This window comes from Gordionus sp. m RMFG-2023, chromosome 1 (genome assembly GCF_954871325.1).
Source record: "Gordionus sp. m RMFG-2023 chromosome 1, tfGorSpeb1-WG-v2, whole genome shotgun sequence".
In the NCBI taxonomy this organism is placed as follows: Eukaryota; Metazoa; Nematomorpha; class Gordioida; order Chordodea; family Parachordodidae; genus Gordionus; species Gordionus sp. m RMFG-2023.
Genome location: NC_088775.1, coordinates 21,788,829 through 21,809,357, shown reverse-complemented (window position 1 = coordinate 21,809,357; position 20,529 = coordinate 21,788,829). Strand labels below are relative to the sequence as shown.

General features: G+C 27.3%; 1 protein-coding gene and 1 long non-coding RNA gene across 2 annotated transcripts in view; both read right to left on the bottom strand.

The window, feature by feature from the left end:
• LOC135923045 (uncharacterized) overlaps positions 1-20,529 on the bottom strand; it is a 325,197-nt gene that overhangs the window by 237,767 nt on the left and 66,901 nt on the right. The window lies entirely within an intron of this gene.
• LOC135930987 (F-actin-capping protein subunit alpha-2-like) lies at positions 7,277-19,091 on the bottom strand. Its single transcript, XM_065467821.1, has 9 exons — positions 18,968-19,091; positions 18,861-18,924; positions 18,764-18,815; positions 18,662-18,722; positions 18,310-18,620; positions 16,624-16,708; positions 16,431-16,502; positions 8,908-8,970; positions 7,277-7,771 (listed from the first exon to the last, which is right to left on the bottom strand). Exons 1-9 carry the CDS (start codon positions 18,995-18,997, stop codon positions 7,625-7,627), a joined length of 885 nt encoding a protein of 294 aa, XP_065323893.1. The 5' UTR covers positions 18,998-19,091; the 3' UTR covers positions 7,277-7,624.

Below are 20,529 nucleotides of genomic sequence, written 5' to 3'. Positions count from 1 at the left end.
CAAAATCCAGAGTCTTAATTTATTAAGTATACATAGCAATTAGGATTGAGTGTTAAGGGAGAAGTCAAAATAGCATGCCATTCATATTTTAATTAAATGAACCCTGACAATAGGGTAAATTTTACTGCCAGTGGTGTAAATTCAGTGCACTGGATATTCCCTCGTTTGGGTTGTGGAAGCCACTTAATTGTGTTTTTAATGATAAGCTATTAATGATTAGATGCAATGATACATCACATTAATTTTCACAGAATAACTAATTAAATTATCATAATCATTGATTAATTTTATTTCTAGATTCACCATCAAATATTTTGTTACAATTATGGATTTATAATCATTCAAAAATTCTATAATCTATTGAAACAAATACTCTAAAAAGATAAGCAGACTGTTTATTAATTATATATTTTCTTATTTCTCTAATCTTACCATTAATCATTTTCATAAAATAACTAACCCGTTAAAAATTTTATGTAAAATATTAAAAAACAATAAAAATATATTGTTAATTTTTTCTGGCATAGTTAAATTACATATTTATACATTTAATAATAAAATTTATATTGTAAAACTAATTATATAGTTTTAAAAATTTTAATTAATTTATTATAATAATCCTCAAAAAACATCAATCAAATTTAGCCAATAGTGTTCTTTTAAAACATATTTGTCCAATAAAAATGATTATAGCGTATACGGTCCAATTGTAATCACCTTACCCAACTCAACATTCATTCAAATTAGCTACCAGTTCTATTTATAAACGATATGGAAAACTGAAAATATTATTATGATATGCAAATATATACCCAGATTTCTGAATAAACTTGATGGAAGATTTAAAGACTCAATTGTTAAATATTTTGAAAATATTATGATTTGACCGAATGTCGAGCTCAAAACCTACCACTTACTAAATATTCGATCGACCAAATTTGGTATTAATATTATTTGGAAAATGATCATTTTTGGTTTATTTATCTATATATACGTGTAAATCATTATCCCAAAAAATATTTTAAAAATATCGTGATTTGACAGATAACCGTTTCGAAACCAGCCCAATGACTAAATACTGCATTTCTGGCGTTATCCATGGAAAATTCTTCATTTTTGGTTTATACGTGAACAATAACGTGTTAAGCATTATCTTAATTAATTTTTTGAAAATATTATGATTTGACCGAATGGCGAGCTCAAAACCGACCACTTACTAAATATTCGATCGACCAAATTTGATAATAATTTTATTTGGAAAATGTTCATTTTTGGTTAATTTATCTATAAATTGCAAATCATTATCCCAAAAAATATTTTAAAAATATCGTGATTTGACCGATAACCGATTCGAAACAGAAACACTGCGTTGCTGGCGCTCTCCATGGGAAATTCTTCATTTTTGGTTTATAAGTGAACAATATAAGATGTTAAGCATTATCCTAAATAATTTTTTGAAAATATTAAGATTTGACCGAATGGCGAGCTCAAAACCGACCACTTACTAAATATTCGATCAACCAAATTTGGAGTAATATTATTTGGAATATGTTCATTTTTGGTTAATTTATCTATAAATACGTGCAAATCATTATCCCATAAAATATTTAAAAATATGTGATTTGACCGATAACCGATTTGAAACCGAAATACTGAATTGCTGGCGTTATATATGGAAAATTTCATTATTTCGATTATTTTATGATATATTTTTCAATACCATTGATGAAAAAAATTATTTTAAGCTAATAGAAATTTAATATTTTAGAGATATTCCGCTGATTTTTAATGAAAAATTTATACGTTTTGAATGAGAATTTGTACGAAAGAAGCATAAAAATAGGGATATTGGCATTTTTTATATGATGTTCGAATTGAATAATAAAATATATAAAATGTTGTTTACATATTTTGTGCTCTAATAAGAGTTACTGTGCAAAAACAACGACAATCTGTATATCATCTAAGGGGTGCCCAAAATTTAATATTAAATCATTGAATTTCTTTTCAAAGATTTTGTAGAAATATTGATCTAAAAATAGTTTTAAATTAATATAAATAATTACAATATAAAATTTACTATGTTGTCGTACATTGAATAAAATAAAATTCTTGTTTATTTTTATAATGAAATAAACTAGGTCATACTATTAAATGAGTTTAATTCAAGTATTGTTATTTTTAAGATAAAAAACATAAAATAAAATTATATCAAAATGCATCTAAATATAGATACATAATCTAATACAGTGTTGTAATGATTTAATGTAACATATTGACGATTTAATATAAACACATGCATATATAATCTATTATTTCTTTTGTTGTACATTTGTAAAGATTAAAATTATATATGTATGTGTTTAAATTAAATCGTCAATATGTTACATTAAATCATCACAACACTGTAAAATATCTATATACCGATATTTTTATAAGAGTGTGCCTAGATATAGATACTACATTTTTGTATCTTGTATCTAGATACTTTAACAACTCTGCAGCTGACTCCTATATACACTTTAAAGTCATTTAATAATTAAATCGCCAATAATATAGCTTATAAACAAGCCATACGCTCTCGTCACTTTCAATATTATTCTTTAATCATAAATTATAACGTAAAACAGAATCATACCTCAAAATATTTTTTATAATTATAGAAATCAAAATACATTTGTATAACATTACAACTAAACATGCTATAAAGAATAAATTATTAAACTGAAAAAAAATATGTTGTATTCCATATCAAATCAACTGAAGATTCAACCCGACCCCCTTCGATTTTTTTTAAAATTTGTATGATGGTAGTATATAAACTAACTAGTAAAAATATAAAATTTTAATTTTCAACTCAGCTTACTTCATGAGATATGGCCATCTTTAGAAACGCGGAAATTCCAAAACACACTATATTTAATTTTAAATATCTCAAAAAGTAAATAAGCTAAAGACACGATTTAAATTTTATTAAATAGCTCTTTAATATGACATAAAATTTATTTTATTGAAAAAAAAGTCTATCACCAAAAACCGGAAATGGCTATAAAATAAAAATTGCTCTTTTTTTTCTTTTAAATTTTTTTTACAGATAGACATTATACTTCTTAATATTTGTACAAATTCCTAGATTGGGAAGAATACTAGGTCAATAGTTATTACACTTTAAATATAAGTAGTATGGCTTAAATCCTATATTATACCAAATATGGAGTAATTATTTTTTAAAAAAGTGGACAATATATGTGAATAATAGCATTAAAACTAAAATCCTAAAAATCTTATTATTTTGCATTTTTTAAATGTTAAAAAACTCAAAACAACATTTACCAATTGTATTATATTATTTTAAATATAACACAAAACGCCTTAATTTGGAGGCATTATAAGGAATAAATAATAAGATTTTGTAAAAAGTAATAAAGTAACAACTATGATAATAAAAAGTGAGCTCAATAATATCTTCACCCCAACCTAAAGATCATATTCGTCCCAAATTTCTTCTTAAATTTGAGATTTTTAGACCTGGCAACTCTGTGAGTGAATGATGAAGTTTATTTTTCATTGCCAGATAATTAATTATTATTGTGATCGTCAGAAGTATATTTTCATTTTAAAGATTATTTTAATCTACTTATAATTAATTAAAACAATTATATTTGACATAAAGTAAATATTCAAAATTAATTCCAACAGCAACAGCCGTCATTTTTATTGATTAATTTTACATAGCCATTTTTCTAAGAAATTAAATTTATTTATTAATTTAAAAAAATTATATTTTAAATGTCTATAATTCCTGTAAAGTGCTGCAACACATTTCAAATAAAATCTCTCAGTACGTTACGATCTTAGAGGTGTTTTACAGTGAATGATACAAGTGAATTCTAGCTTATCAATTAATCAAAAAATTTGTAGTTCTTGCAGGAAAAAAAAATATTCAACAAATCCCATCTTACCTTTTACTTCTACGATCCCTATCACATTACCTTCTATTAATTTTAAGTTAATTATAATTGGTGGTAAATTAGATAAGTTAACTGCAAACCAGCATAACTTTCCATTTCCTCCCTTAAAAGATTATAAATATTACATTGCACAAAGTCTATGCAATCCAGGCAGCATTGCTGTTACTTATGGAAATGACAAATGTGTCCCGGCACTTTGGAACTTAAAAAAATATACACTTATTGTTTGATAATAATGCCATAGATTATATAACATTTAAACAATGGTTGGCAGCTGACCGTACTACAACTTTAACAAAGTGCGCCAACGAATTTGTGGAGTATTTGATTGAAATATTAAACATTTTAATTCCTCATGCATTTATTTCTTCGGAACAAGTCATTAAAATCGAATTTAAAGGATGGGGAATATCTAATAATATCTGATTTTGCAGAGAACTACGCTTTTGTAGTTCAAGATCACGCTCAAGGTTTTCATTAGACTAATAATCAGGCAACACTTCATCCATTTATGATTTATTACCACGAAAGCTATATCATCAAACAGGTATACGTGGTTATATCAGATTGTCTAAAACACAATACTTTCCTTTCATTTATTTCAAATAAAATTAATTCTATTCTTGAAAGAAAGATTTGATAAGATTTCAATAATATTTTATTTTTCTGATGGAACTGTTACTCATTATAAAAACAAAAAAAACTTTGTAAACCTTTATAAACATTAGGCAGAATGGATTTTTTATAATGCACATGGCAAAACCCCTTGCGATAGTTTATGGGGAATTACTAAGAGGTTGGCGGCTAGAGCAAGCCTGCAACGTCCTCATGAAAATCATATAATAACTCCTATTGAGTTATATAATTATGCGATAATCAATATCCCGGGAATTAATTATATATTAGTTAGCAACGTAGAACATTTAAGAATGGAAATCAATCTTGAAAATAGATTTTTAATGGCCAAACGAATTCCCGGGACACAAAAATATCTATTCCAATGGAAGGAAAAATGAAAGTCAAATTTTATTCTAATTCATTAGATTATTTAATGTATGATATTATTTAATTAATATGTTTATTAGAATATTAATTTTCCATTAATTAGCTAAATAAAGTTATAAATATTTTTACAATTATTTTCCTTCTAAAATAAAATAGCTAAACTTATGTGCTAAATATGACACAAAGTCTGCTAGTGATCTGCATAGGCCTAATTTTTCTAACACGGCCAAAAAGATTTATAAAAAAATATATCTGGCCCGATCCTAAACAAATTTTCTTTTGTTTCGTAAATTACTATACATTTAGTATAATATAGGATTTAAGCCATACTACTTATATTTAAAGTGTAATAACTTTTGGCACAGTACTCGTCCCAATCTAGAATTTTGTACAAATATTAAGTATAATGTCTATCTGTAAAAAAAATTTAAAAGAAAAAAAAGATAGCCATTTCCGGTTTTTGGTAATAAACATTTTTTCAACAAAATAAATTTTATATCATAATAAAGAGCTATTTAATAAAATTAAAATCATGTCTTTAGCTTAATTACTTTTGGAATTTCCACCTTTCTAAAGATGGCCATATCTCATGAAGTAAGGCGATTTGAAAAGTAAAATTTTACATTTTTATTAGTTAGTGTTATATACTACCAACATACAAATTTTTAAAAAAATCGAAGGGGGTCGGGTTGAGAATCAACTTTTTTTGGTTGATTTAATATGGAATACAACATATATCTTGATTTGATGCTAACATAATAACTGACAATATTTTCATTTTTTTTCTTGTGAAATTAAGGGTCATATTTTTCTTTCAAGTCAAAATATCTATAATTCGTTAAACACATGATATAATAATAGGATAAGGAGATTTAGGGAGTTATTGAGTAGATTTTACATGTCTTGGGTAATTAGCAGACAATAATTCTTGTTTTGATAAGGCGCTATGAGAGGGAGTTGTCATGCATAAAAATCATATTTGATTGACCATGACTTTGGTATACTATGGTAAAATATAGGTGATTAATATAAACATCAGAACTTATCTTCATTCTTTGCGAATTAACATAACTTTATCAATATAAAATCTTCATTTCTATTATCTTCAAAATTATTCGATTATATCGTGTTAAAAAAAAGGCAATTTATACTCAGATATGTTTGATAATCTCTAGATATTTTGTTATACTTTTAATTTACGATATAAAATGATGGTCCAGCTAAAATCGAAGATAATGGGAACCATCTATCCCGTTTTTTTTAAAAAGGGTCTGCATTTTTTTTTGTCAACTATCATTATTAATCTCAATTTTCTAGTAGTGAATAACTATATCGTTTTCTAAAAAAAATTTGAAGCTATATATATAATCCTAATATTAAGATAAAAATATTATTCCAAAATGGAAATTGAACAATAATTTTAAACATTTTTTTTCTTAAATTAACCTATTAGAACAGGAAGGAAGATTATGGTAGAGCTAATATATATTTAATGGTAATTTTATAAGGGAATTAATATAAAAGGCTCCTTTAGAGTAATCTATTTGCAGCTCAAGCGAAAGTGCTATATTATCAAAAATTAAATACCAATAAATGTTTAAAAAAAATTTATTCTTTATTTAATGGTAATAAAAAAATATTTATTTAATTCAAATTAAAACGGCATTCTTTTTTTTAGAAAAAAGTTATTTCATACATATGCACTCAACCTTTTAATTCTATATTATAGCATCAATTTATATAATTTAAAGTAAAAATTATGAATTAAGTTTTAAAAACATGATTTATCTTTAAATTTCTATCATTTTAATTAAAACAATTTTAAGATACAGAATATAATAACCTTTAAGTTTTCTATTCTTTTAGCTAAAATATAATTATTCTTAAATACCATGGATTTTTGCTGATGTAGTAGTAACAATAATAATATAACCATGGGACAGTCTATAGATTTATGAAGACGAGTATTTTGTAACCGGTATTTACAAAATGAAATTTATAATTTTATAAATATTATAATCATTTTTTATTTATCAAGTAATATTGATATTGGTATAATTTTATAAAAATGATTATGTGTATGTAAAATTGAAAAAATAACCTTTTAATTTATTTTTTTAATATATTTTTTATTGTTTAATTTATTTATTAAAACTATTATATATAATATCTATAAGAATGTAAAATAACAAAATAATAATTTAAACTTTAAAAAAAATTAGTTTTAAGGAAAACATAATTGAGTTCCTAAAAAGGAACAATAGTTAAATTAAATAAATATATTGATTTGTACTTTTAATACTAATATCACAACAAATTTTAGAAAAAGGAAGATAATCAATAAATAACAACCTATTTTAATTCTGCAAAGATGAATTGAATGGATTTTTTATAATATTCTAGAAAGTTAAGTGTATGCATAATGAAATATGTAATCATTGGTATGGCACAATAACTTACCTATTCGTACAGTAAGAAAATGAGTCGTGTTTTATTGGAATACAAAATCTGCTATAAAAAAAATTCGAAATAGCCAATGATCGTGCAAAAATTATGCGGATCGATTATAAATCATTATTTTCTTAGAAGTTATGCATAATAAATAAAAAATATGATAATAGAAAAAAGGAACGTATTAAATGTGTGCATCAACGAATTCCTCCTTTCATTTCGGACGCCAATTTGTAGGCCGTTATTTTTTCCCAATCTATCTTGGTACGAGTGATGGGTAATTGCCTTCTCAGAGCCTTAAAAGTCGTCTCGGACATATTTTGGTAACAGTCGCTGAGAGATGTCTGCATTATTATTATTGAAAAAATGTAATTTTTTTTGCATAAAAATCTCAAAAGACTTACAAAAAATATTTGGTAGTGCTATAAGCATTACTTCAAACGGGTTACTTTTGGGATAACTTTGCAAAAGAAGTAATGCGTTACAGTTATTCGTTGGTAAAGATAACGGATTACACGTTACTAAGAAATAAAGTATTACCTATTACGTAAAATAAATTTTTTCCCCTTAAATAATTAAGTTGAACAAAAATACCATATTATATTTACATGAGATAAGTTCGTTTTGTAATAATTTTTTTATTTTTAACAATTGATTTTTAAAATTTTGGTAAATAAAGAAGAGGGCTCGTTTAGTGCTACACAGTTTTCGTTGAGCTGAAAACCGCTCAACTGGCACAGAGGATGGGGAATTGTACTAAATTTAATAAATTTTAATTGGTAGAATTTATTAAAAATATTAAAGAAAAACTTATTAGCTCAATTATCAGAAGAATCTTTAAGATCCTCATCAAAATTTTATTTTTATCTTATTGCATTTAAAATAAAATTGTTTGTTGCTTAGCAATAGCAAATTGTTATGTTAACTTTAACTTTGCACCTTAACATAACCGAATGTTAGGTAGTTCGAATGTTAGGTAGTTGATCTGAATTAAAAACTCGGCTAAATTATTTATAAAATCTAAAAATATGTTATATAATATATAATAAAAATCCCATAATTTAAATTTTTTTTAAAAGTAACAAGTAATGTTTTGCATTATCATTATTCAAAAGAGAAACGCGTTACTCTATACTTTTAAAAAAATAACGAATAACATTGCTTTTCTCCAAAAATAAGTAATGCTATCAGCAAGGACGTCCTTTCATCGAAGTTATTTCACGCACAAGAATTTTAGGTAAAATTTGATAAAAAATTTTGCTTGAGCATTCTTAAAAATCTTTGAATAGCATTTATATTCAATTTATTTTTTTTGATTCTATTCTTCGAATAAGATCAAAGACATCTAAATGATTACTTTCTTCGCGAATGTATAATATAATTCGCAATTTATTTTGCAAATATTCCATTATTAAAAAAAAAAATAACAAACTAACAAATGATAATTTAATTAATTTTTTAAAAAATAATCATATATAACTTGATAAAAATGTTCTTCTTGTGATATGATTTTGAAGATATCCTTGGCGGTTCCTTCTGGATCCTTTAAAAAAAATTGGATATAAAAAATTAAGTAATCGATCGAATTTCCAATATCTTTTAATATAAATTTCAAGAAACATATCTCCTCGTTAAATCGACCATTCAAGTCGATGCCCCAAATCAATTAATTTTTTTTAAAAAATCAACAAAAATAGAGGCTTCTATGAAATAACGAAATTAAGTCGTTCAGACCTAAACTTTAAATATAATATATTATATACAACTTTCAATGCTTGATGATGGGCAATAAGATCAAGCATCAAAATTTTTAGGTGATTATCTTCATATATTTCTTATTAATGGCTAAAAATAAAATTCTAAAATCACATATAAGTATATTTGAAAAAATAGCATAAATGTAGAGACTCAAAAAAGTTACGAAAGGTTTAGGTGTAGTTCAGGATTTCTGAGAATATAATGGGACAATTGCCTTATCTGGGTTCCATGTTAAATCGATAAAAAAAAATAGGCCGACCCTCTTAAAATTTTTTAAAAATTTCTGGAATTATTTAGGTAGATATAAAAGTGGAGCTGTTTATTTTAGCTCGTTATCACACCTGTTATTCGAAATATAGGCTTCAAAGGTGCCAAAAATAATGAATCTGTAAAATTTTTAAAATGCTTATATCTCAAAAACTATTTATAGTAAAAATAAATACAATTAACATATTGTAGGTGAGAAAAAAATCATCTCCAAAGGTCTATCGAAAGAAAAAAAATTTGCGCCAATTTGAGTCTTTAGTTTCCGGCTTACCGATATTGTTTTACCTCTATTTTTAAATAGGAGTTGGTTTTAGGGAAAAAATTTTTGCATTTTATTTAGACACATTTTATAAATATATATACTATGTGAAAACCTTGGAGATGCCATCTTTCGAAATATGCATTTACCAAAAGGAATTTTTTGTTTTCATAAAATATAGAGCGCTATATGAAATTATAAATTATGGTTAAATTTTTGTTGCTAACTTACCAATAACAAGATATTTTAAACTAGATATTTAGATTTCTGGACCATTCAATGTCAAATCGATCAAAAAGGCTCCGGCCGACCCCTTTTAAAATTGTTATCATTTTGCTTGAATCATTTAGGTCGGTAAAAAAACCAGAAAATCCGTTTATTATTGCTAGCTAGCACACCTGGTTCCCGAAGGTGATGAAGATTTCACATCTATAAAATTTTTAAATTGCTTACATCTCAAAAACTTTTTAAGGCATGAATTCTATTAAAATCAATCTAAATGAAGAATATATCGTTCAGGCAGATTTTGGTGAAAATTATACATTTATGGATCAAGATGAAGTACAAGGATTTCATTGGAATAAAATGCAAGTTACAATTCATTCTTTTGTGATTTATTACGAGACTTAAAAATCACTTAAATTACGTAATAATATTGGAATCTCTCATTCATTTATTACCAGAATATTTAGTCCTCTACTTAACAGAAAAATCTTAAAGCCACCCCAAAAAATTCTTCTACTCTTCAGATAGAGTAGCATCATTATATAAGAATCGCAAAAATTTAATCAATCTTTGTCACCACGAAGATATTATTGGAGCAGAATGTCATTTCTGGGCCACATCTCATGGCAAATGACCGGAGTCGGAGGTACAGTCAAACGTTTAGTGATCAGGGCTAGTCTACAAAGATCTATTTCAAAACAAAAAACTTGTCTCATAAAGTTTTTTGCTTATTCTAAGGAATATATTAAAGGTATAAGGCATATGAATTTTTTTTATTATTATGGAATAGATTTCTTTTAGGACAAATATAAGACCAAATAATTTTAGAAGACAAATTCAATAAAGTGTGTACAATATGTGGAACGCAAAAATTTCATACTTTTATCCAATTTTCCAGATAAAATTGCCACCTCTCTCCTAATTTTAAAATGCTATCATCCTTTAATTATAAGAAGGATGATGATATTATAAGAAAAGGTGAGTTCATAAATTTTATTCAAATTCAACAGAATCGCAAATATTAAATATAACATTTCACTCGAATATTAATGCGAATTTAATATATGAAAAATGAATATACAACATGTATCTATGACATTCAATGGTGGGTGGCCTAGGTTTTAGAATAAAAATTCTAAAAAGTGGTGTTAGGCCATTTTCAAACAAAGCGTTTTCAGAGGCACGTTTTACAAATTTTTTTACTCCCAAACAGCAAATGATTTTTATTATAAAACATTTTATTAATTTGTGCAAAAAAATTTCCCCAGATAAGGGACCAATGTTACTTTAAAGCTAGTATTTACTTATTAAAATATAAAAGGTATATAAAGTACTTAAAGGACCAAATTATTTCAAATAGCCAATACAAATAAACAAACTGAATATTTAGAGGGAGTTATCTGAGAGAAAGGTAAAACTTAATTCTTATAAAGATTATTAAGATAAATTTATATATTTTTATTATAAAATTTACATTAATAAATGTATTGATACAAAAAAAATGTAGGCAATGAATATCTTATATAATATTAGTTTTTTACAATATTGAATTTCGCGCCCGGAATATTTCCCATGTGTACTTTGATATAATAAAATAATGATTTTGACATTTTGATATAATAAAGTAATAATTTTGACAGGTTAATGATAAAATACGAAATAATAAATATTGTTTTATAAATAAATAGCTCTAAGTACCAACCATTAGTTTCTTTAAATATAAAAATTAAGTGTTTGATGACAAATGATCTAGCTGGGCGCGAAAGGGTATTTAAAAAAAAATAAAGGATAAAGATAGAAAATCTATTTATGTTGCTATAACTTATAAAGAATTAAAATTGTATTAAATGACAATAATTGTGTATAATAAATAATTTGCAAGGGTTTTATTTGTATATATATATATATATAAATGTTTATAATATTCAATAAATATATGTAAATTTTATAAAATTTCAATAAATTTATACAAATTGTAAAAAAAAATTCAATAACAACATATCTGTCATATTGGCTAAGGTTTGTCATTAAAATATTTTTCTGGCATCCCCTCCCGTCATACTCTTTGTTTTAAGATATTCTGAAATAAATGTAATATCTGATTTGCTAAATATTAATATCTAATAATAATATCATAATTTCTTTTAAATTCATTGAATACCTTTTCTAATTTAATAACAGAAATATAAATTAATATATTTATATAAATCTTAAATTAATTCAAAAATTTAAAAAGGTGTTTAGAAAACTCAACAAGATATGACGCAATATTAAACTATTTTATCTTCTAAATTATAATCTATAATTTTGTATAAAATTTTTAAAAAAAAATTCTTATTTAATTTAATACTTTATTTGAGTTTACCAATATTAATTCTAAATTAGATGCCACCACCAACCAAATCTCGGAGTTAATAGCAATATTTACGGCGCAAATAGAAAAAGATGACAACAAAATATTAGGATTATCAATATCTCCGTCGCTGCCTGAAGCAAAAAACAACCCACAAGAGAACCCCTTCACATTCGGAAGCAATATTCAATCTACCAGCCAGGATATAAAATCATTCTTTATTCCCCAAGAACTACCTGTAGACCTTTCCAAAGACTCGACAGAATTCATCCTAACGGAAGAGGAGATTCGAACGCTAAACATTCAAGCGGAAACCGATAAGCCAAAGCTCATTAAAACAGCTAAGCACTTCCTGAACGCTATTTGTCTGGCGGAATCCATGCCCAACTTCCAGCTCAAAGGAAGGGATGTCTACGAGTTCCCAGCACTCAAATGCTATGTCAAAGAGATGAATATGAACTCTTCTCTGGATTACCTTAGAGCAATTGCATCCAAGGCCCAGATATATGCAAATTCGGTAGCTTGGGGTTGGGACAAGATCAAATATGAATCCCAAAATTCCATCTGCAGATTTGTAGGACCCCCCCCCCCAGAACCGCAGCCCTTTCGCGTTAACCCTGCTTACGAAGGTGGCCGCAAACAGGGAACAGCTACAAAAGGAAAACCCGGAACCACCGACGACGATGAGCCAACAATCATTGCTGTCAATAACAGGAGCGGAATCAAACGGGGCGCCAAGCCAAACCGTAAATGATTTCGTCCTAACCCTCCCGTCATCAGCACAACAACTCGGCATTTCAGAGGCTCTAGCACCTTGGGCGAATACCTGGATTTCGGCACTGGACAAAAAACATATCCGACAGTGGATCCGAGATGTTAGGTGACAGAAGTATTCGCCAGGAGGGGTGCCAGAGAAAGAGCCATCCGAGGGAGATGACATTGATGAAGACGACGCAGAGATCTCGTTTGACCTACCCATCACCGAGCAGTTCGAGCACGAAGAAGAATTTATCATTTTAGCGAACGTATTTATGGATAGATCTCCCCTTACTCTAGCACAGACTTGCCTCCATCAGCGCCGACGGTCGACAGTGCAACCATGGGACGCTTTTATAGACTGCTCAGGTTGATGGGAATAGACACTACAGACGGGACAACTCTGAATCTGGGAGCTTAGCTTGATCTAGCGTCATTTATCCTCAAACATCATCCTCTCCAATCGCCGTTCACGAAGAAAATCGCCTCAAGGGGTTTTTGCCCAAAGTTTGATAATCAAGACATCACGGACCATGGATGATATTTTCGTAACAGATTCATAAGACTGGCGGGCAGATATCAGCCAATTATCGACCAATTAGTCAACGCTGGAGTTATCGAGCAAACGGATACAACATTCTGCTCACCCCTGTTCCTAATTCCCAAACAGAACGGAACAGGGTAATCCGACTTTTCTAACTTGTCGAAAAATTTCATAAAATATCCGTTCAGACTCAAAACCATTCCAATGATAGCACCCATGTTGGCTAGTGAAAGGAAAGCGACGAAGATCGACTTGAAATCCGCGTTTTATTCTATCCCACTCGCGCTATAAAAACGTAGATTTTTCGGCTTTGCAACCGCTAGCAACAAATACCACTAGAAGACACTGCCGATGGGTGCCGGTTTCTCACCATACGTCATATACAAAATATCGTTCTGGATCTATGCAGCAAAACAGTCAGGAGAGCCAACTACTCAGTCTATCTTGACGACATAATCGTATTTCACGCGAATGAATAGTCTTTGAAGATACGATGGCCCTCCTAGATATGGCATCAGCATGGGGACTAATCGTAAACGTCACAAAGTCAATTACGATCTCATCGAGAAAAATTAAATATTTAGGCATAGATATGGATTTCGAAAACAAGACGGCCACATTAGACCCAGAAAACAGGAAGAGACTCCGTTTCTGCCAATTGATACTCTACAAACATACTTTACAAGCCATGGCTTTCGAAAAAGATAGAGCGCTGGAGGTGCTAGGCATCCTCAACCACTATACCTACTCGATAACCGGCCTATCAAGGGTTTTCACACCATACTACCATACTATGTTAGACACGGAGGGTATGCCGCCCATCGACTACATCAGAGCGTACCCCAAAGCTGTTGTGGCCATCACGGCACTTATGAAACCCTTCCCATTCACCTTCCCAATCGATTAATACCATCATCCACGTTGACGCCTCGAATACATATTTAGGCATAGCGGAAGGGCTGGAGGACAAAGCCTCATTCACATTTGATGAAGCAAAACTCTCCTTAGGCATCCCAGAGTACTCAGCCATGCACATCAACCAAAAGGAACTACTAGCAATCTGGGTTGGCTGTAAATACGGAATGAATAAATATGGAAATATACCATCAATTGTTACCGATAGCCAGGTAGCCTATACAATCGTCAAAAAAGGTGGGTCTAGATCACCCGTATGTGAATCACTCCTAACCAAGATCATGCTATTAATAGGATTCGCAAATTACGTCCATCTAGCACGAAACCTAACCTGGATTGCCTCGGAAAGTAACCTTGCAGATGAACCTAGCCGACAGTGGATTCTGGATGAGCTAAAAAAAAACAACTTGTTCACTTGATCGTATCAGAAGCCATATAATCGTTAAAAAATATCAAACTAGTTTAATATTTAAAAAACGCAAAACGTATGCATTAAAAAAACGTTGTGTTTGTAAAGGACACATCTATTAAACTGTTTCCTTGCTTTGAAAAAAACGTCGTGTTTGGAAATGGCATTGGTCAGTTTTTTGTGTCCTCAGGTACCCTCAAATTCTTATATATATCTGTCCTCATAAGACAAATTGGGGATATATAAATCATAAATTTTAGAAGTGGCCAGTCTTTCAACTGCTGCCAGACGAACATATATTTTACATAAAGATGAGATAAAACTACTCAACCTTTTAATTTATTAGCTTAAATATATAATTATTTATATCTCTAACTAAATTTTTCTATACCATTAATAAAAATGAATAATAAAATAATTATAAGAAAGAATTACTATTGGAAATTAGATACAATAAAATGTGGCATTTGTCCCCATAGCCCCTCAGTAATTGATACATGTAATAGAAATTCGAAATATTTTAATATAAAAATGCCCTGTTATTGGTAAGTTAGCAAGGAAATTTTTACCATAATTCGTACTTTCGTATAGCTCCTATTTTATGATAAATTTTCAATTTCTAGTAAAAATGCATATTTTGGTGATAGACTTGTCATGACGGTGCCCAAATAAAAGGTAAAAAAAATTTCGAAACCCAACTAATCTCATTGTTTAAAAAAACGCGTAAAGTAATATAGGTAAAAAGACTCAAATTGGGGCCAAATTTTTTTCTCTTTCAACAGATATTTAGAGATTTTTTTTTGCCTACAATATGATATATTATATTTATCTTTACTATAAATAATTTTTGAGATATAAGCATTTTCAAAATATTACAGATTCGAAAGTTGCTAATTTTCACATCTTTGAGAAAACCTTTTCTCGGTAACCAGATGTGCTAGCGAGCTAAAAATAAACGCTTTCTTATTTTTTTTACCTATCTATATTCCAGAAATTTTTAACATTTAAAATGGGATAGGCCCAATCATGATCAGTTTGATATCGTCAAATGGTTCCGGAAAATAAAACTACTTTTTTTTAAAAAAAAACTAGGAAAGATAATAAAACTGTCCAAAGAAAATCATTAATAATTTTTCTTTTAGGAAAACTTTTCTGAAGTCATAACTCGGCTTCGGTGACCATTTTTATTGATAAAAGGAATGTGGGCAAGGATTGATTTTTAATAGGTATAATATAAGCTATTATTTGTGATTTGTAGTCGAGAAGTTTGATCATTTGAATTGAAAATCAATCAAAAATTATTTTAAGGATAACATCGGTCAAGCTTAAGAAGGTTGGATATGATTTAAAAAATGAAATGCCTTAAAAGAAATTTAAAAAGAAAAAAATTCCCTGCAATAATGTGGGAGTAAAATTTATAATGGGGGGGGGGGCAGTTAATTGAGTTTATCATAGAATAGAATTAGAGGCAAAATATATTTGGTATAGATAAAATGTATATAGCTTTTATTTTATACTGTAATATTGAATGGTTTTTTGACTTCTTTCTTAGCTAATAACTGAACATTGCCATCTTCATAATAATGTACCTTTTACAAAGATATAATATGAAATAAAATTTAAAAACATTTTGTAATTTTGCTGGAATGATTTTGTGTAAAAAGAAGGAATATATAATATAAATTTAAAAAATGTGGAAAATTTACTCACTATAATTTTAAAAACTCCTTTCAATTCCCCACTCTTCCCATCTTTGTGAAAATTAGCTACCCAGCATGATCTCCATCTTCCATTCCTAATTCATAAAAGAGAAAAAAAAGTAAGTTAACATTTATATATTTTTTTAAGTATAATTAGCCTTGATCATCACCATTCTAAACATCTTTTGAATTGACTGGCCTTAACAAAATGAGATTTCTTATAAAATGTATTTATTCAAATGTAATTTTATTATAATTAACTTGCCTTGCTGTGTCAAAATCGTTCTTTCATAATTTGTTTATAAATAATCATATGATTGACTTTAATGTATGTGCAGCACAATACAATAAAAATGATTCCAGTAAAAAATTCTCTAAAATATGATTTTAGTGATGAAATAAATACAACACTTGACACTGAAGTTCAAGACTTGGATGAGGGTTTGGCAAAATCTCGCAGGCTTGAAGGGCTTAGGGTCCAGATTTTCAGCACTGAGAGAAATAGCACGAACTTGAGATTTGATAATTGGGAAAGAAATGTTTTTTTAATCTAATAAAGCCCTTATTTATCTTGGAACAATGAAAATGGTTAATAGCAAAATAAATTTTTTTGGAAATATATTCAGCAGAGCCTTGCACAAATGACTATGTTTGACCAAACTCTCGTAGGTTCTATAAGGCATTTTCTTGAACTTAGCCAGATTTAAAATTTATTTTGGAAAGGATTATACATAAAAAAAAAATTTTTCAATTATTTTATTTTCCTATTATGGAAATTTAGGAATTCAAACTGAACCTATACTGTTAAAAAAATATGACACATGGATTGAACCTCAAATGTCTGTGAACTGATTCAAACCTTGATTTACTAATTTTTAATGATGATTAGTAATCAGTTTTGGTAGATAAGTATTGGCAACATTTTTATACTATATGGTAGTCAGCTGCAATGCAGCATGTAGAAGTTTATAGAATTTATTTTTTCTTCTAATAGAGATAATTTGATAATCAAGATTTTGAAATGCTTTTAATTGTATATGGCTCAATATTATTTTTATTTTTTTTAAAAAAGTATGTTTCTCTTTACAAAATTCTAATAAACTTGTAAGCATCTGAGCCATTTTTAAAGGTTCAAACTGAAATAATATTATTATTTTTATCCAAACCTAGATCGATATTTATTATGATTCAGATCCATGTGGAAATTTTTTCTAAAATAATCATAAAATCAGTCATCATACTTTTCCAATCAAGAGTCTAATAATAAAAAATCAGATTACCTATTTATATTGGATCAGATCAGTCAAACAAAATTTTTTAAATTAATTCTTGGATTAAATCAGACCAAAGAAAAGGTATGATACAGGGCAATTTAATATATTTTTAGTTTTTAAATCAGTATTTGTCAACAGTTCACTTATAATAATTGATTAAATATAACAAGCTTTAATTTTATTTTAAAAATATTTATGGTTTAATTGTAATACTTAAAATATATTGATCAGTTCAACAAACCAAAAAACTGTATGTTCAACCTTCTATAAGAAAAAGCTTTTATAAATCACGAAAGAAAGAAAAAAATTTTGAATATATAATTATTCACTACCATAAAAAAAGAAGATTGATTTAAAATATTTATTACAAAATAAAAAATTGTTTATTTCTTACAACTATAAAAGCAAGCAACAAATATTACCAGTAATTTTTGGGATTGAAGTTATGATCTTCCAGACAACATACTAGAACTCTAACATTTCCATCCATTCCTGGACTATTGTGTTGTAAGCTATAAACTGAGGTTGAGGCATTAGGATAAAAATCTTTGGTGTAGACTTCATAATCCTTTTCAAATGCAATTCTCCACTTTTCATCTCCTTGATCGGGACAAACTTTTGATTCTGAAAAACTACTAGCTTGCCTCTTAAGATGATCAAATGAAAATATTTTTTTTGATTTTGGATCAATATATTTTCCATTGCCCTGATCTGAGTATGGAGTTATTAAACACTAAAAATTTTTTAAATATAAAGCACATAAATTTATATTACAGTATTCTTTTCATCTATTTTACATGGAACAAAATGCTCCATGTTATATTTTGCTATGACCCTATTTTAATATTATATATCAAAATAAATTATTCATCTTACTTCATAACACCTTCTTTTAATATATTGTCATTATCTAAAAGTAGTCTAACATCTAATAAAATAGTTATACAATTGAATGTATTTTATATAAAAAAACCGTTAAAGACTTCATTAAATTCGCCAGGTGGAGATTGTAAAAGAAAATCAGTTGCTATTTTTAGCTATATTAAGATAGATATCAATAGATTGAGGAAATAAATGTACCTTTTCTGTGTCAGATAATGCTGGTTCCATATGGATTAAATTTCGAATTCTTACCAATGAATTCTCTTAAATGAAATTAATAATATCGAAATGTATAAATAGTGAATGTAATATATTGTTACAATATTAGAAATATTAATTTATTTAATTACAGTGTAAGTTATTATAACGAAAACAATAAAAATAAAAGAATGAAAAAAATATGTATCTTTATTTTTTAAACGATCCATTAATATATTACAAAACAAACACTACAAAAATACATATTATAAATTTTATTTAATGTAATTTTTTTGCATTTACAATTTTTATACTACTTATTTTTTTTTTTATAAAATACAGTATAATATTTTTTTCATTTAATATACGACAAATTTTATCTAGTAACAGTAACACAAATTCATTATATATAATCCTGATCCTGTTTTATCTAATTCAATATCTAATATATCACCTACAAATAATTAACATATTAGCAATTTTCTCTCTTTAAGTGGTGATTCTATTATCGATCCAGTGTCTCGGTAATTCCAAGAAGGAAATATAAAAACTGGGATAAGGAAAAAATAGATATAACAAAAAAATTATTATCTGCATTTGAGAGAGAGAGCGAATGAAATAAAAGATATCGCTAATATAGATATGTCTATATCGTCTATTAATAAACTAAGATGCTAAACATTTCCCGAAATCATCGGAGACCTTTTGAGAGATTATGTAATTGGAAAGAGAGGTAGAAAAAAAGACACCTATATAGAAAGAAAAATAATGGATCTTTTATTGGGTAACAATACATTCACTATTAAAGATATCATAGAAAATTTACCACCGGGATTTCCTAAAAATGAAGGAACTATAGGAAAATATATTTTAAAAATAGGATGGTTCAAAAAACGTGCAGGAAATGAACCTGATAGGAGGAACACACCGGTCACAGTCAATATAAGCCAAATATATTGTATAAAAATATTGAATATAGTTAAAAAAGCCGCAACTAAATCCAATAGAAAATTTCTTTTGGATATTAAAAAACAAATATATGTCAATCAATACACCACCAAATACAACAAACGAAATCTTTCATAATATAACATAAATTCTTAATAAATTTACTATTCCTTATGACTTTTTAAGTTATTATAATAAGATGTATCAATATTTGGAGATTGGTTAACGAGAAAAACCATTGAATTAAGGTAAATTTATAAAAATATAATTTATATTGAAATATATTTTAAAGAAATATAGAAAATCGGAATACATAAAGAAATAACGAAAATTAAAATATCTAATTTTTAAATATTTTAATGTATTTTTTAAATCTGTTTTGTTATATATTATATATTTGATCTCATTATTTTTTTGAGTATTAAGCAAAAATAAAAAACATATGGTTACATTTTTTTAATTTTTTGCTTTTATTATATTAACTTACCCTGTATATAAAGTATATCTAGTTTAGGAATAATTTTATAACAATTGTAGACGAACGTAAATGTAATTTATAAACTTTTAATATAAGTTATATTCAAAATTTTATAACCTTGTATCCTTTTTATTTT

Bases quoted from the DNA above. Each gene is read 5' to 3' on its own strand.
- LOC135930987 (XM_065467821.1), bottom strand. From the start codon at position 18,997: ATGGAACCAGCATTATCTGACACAGAAAAG. The intron at 18,925-18,967 runs GTACATTTATTT...ATCTTAATATAG, and splicing joins CATTATCTGACACAGAAAAG to CTAAAAATAGCAACTGATTT. The intron at 18,621-18,661 runs GTAATATAAATT...AAAAATTTTTAG, and splicing joins AAATAGATGAAAAGAATACT to TGTTTAATAACTCCATACTC.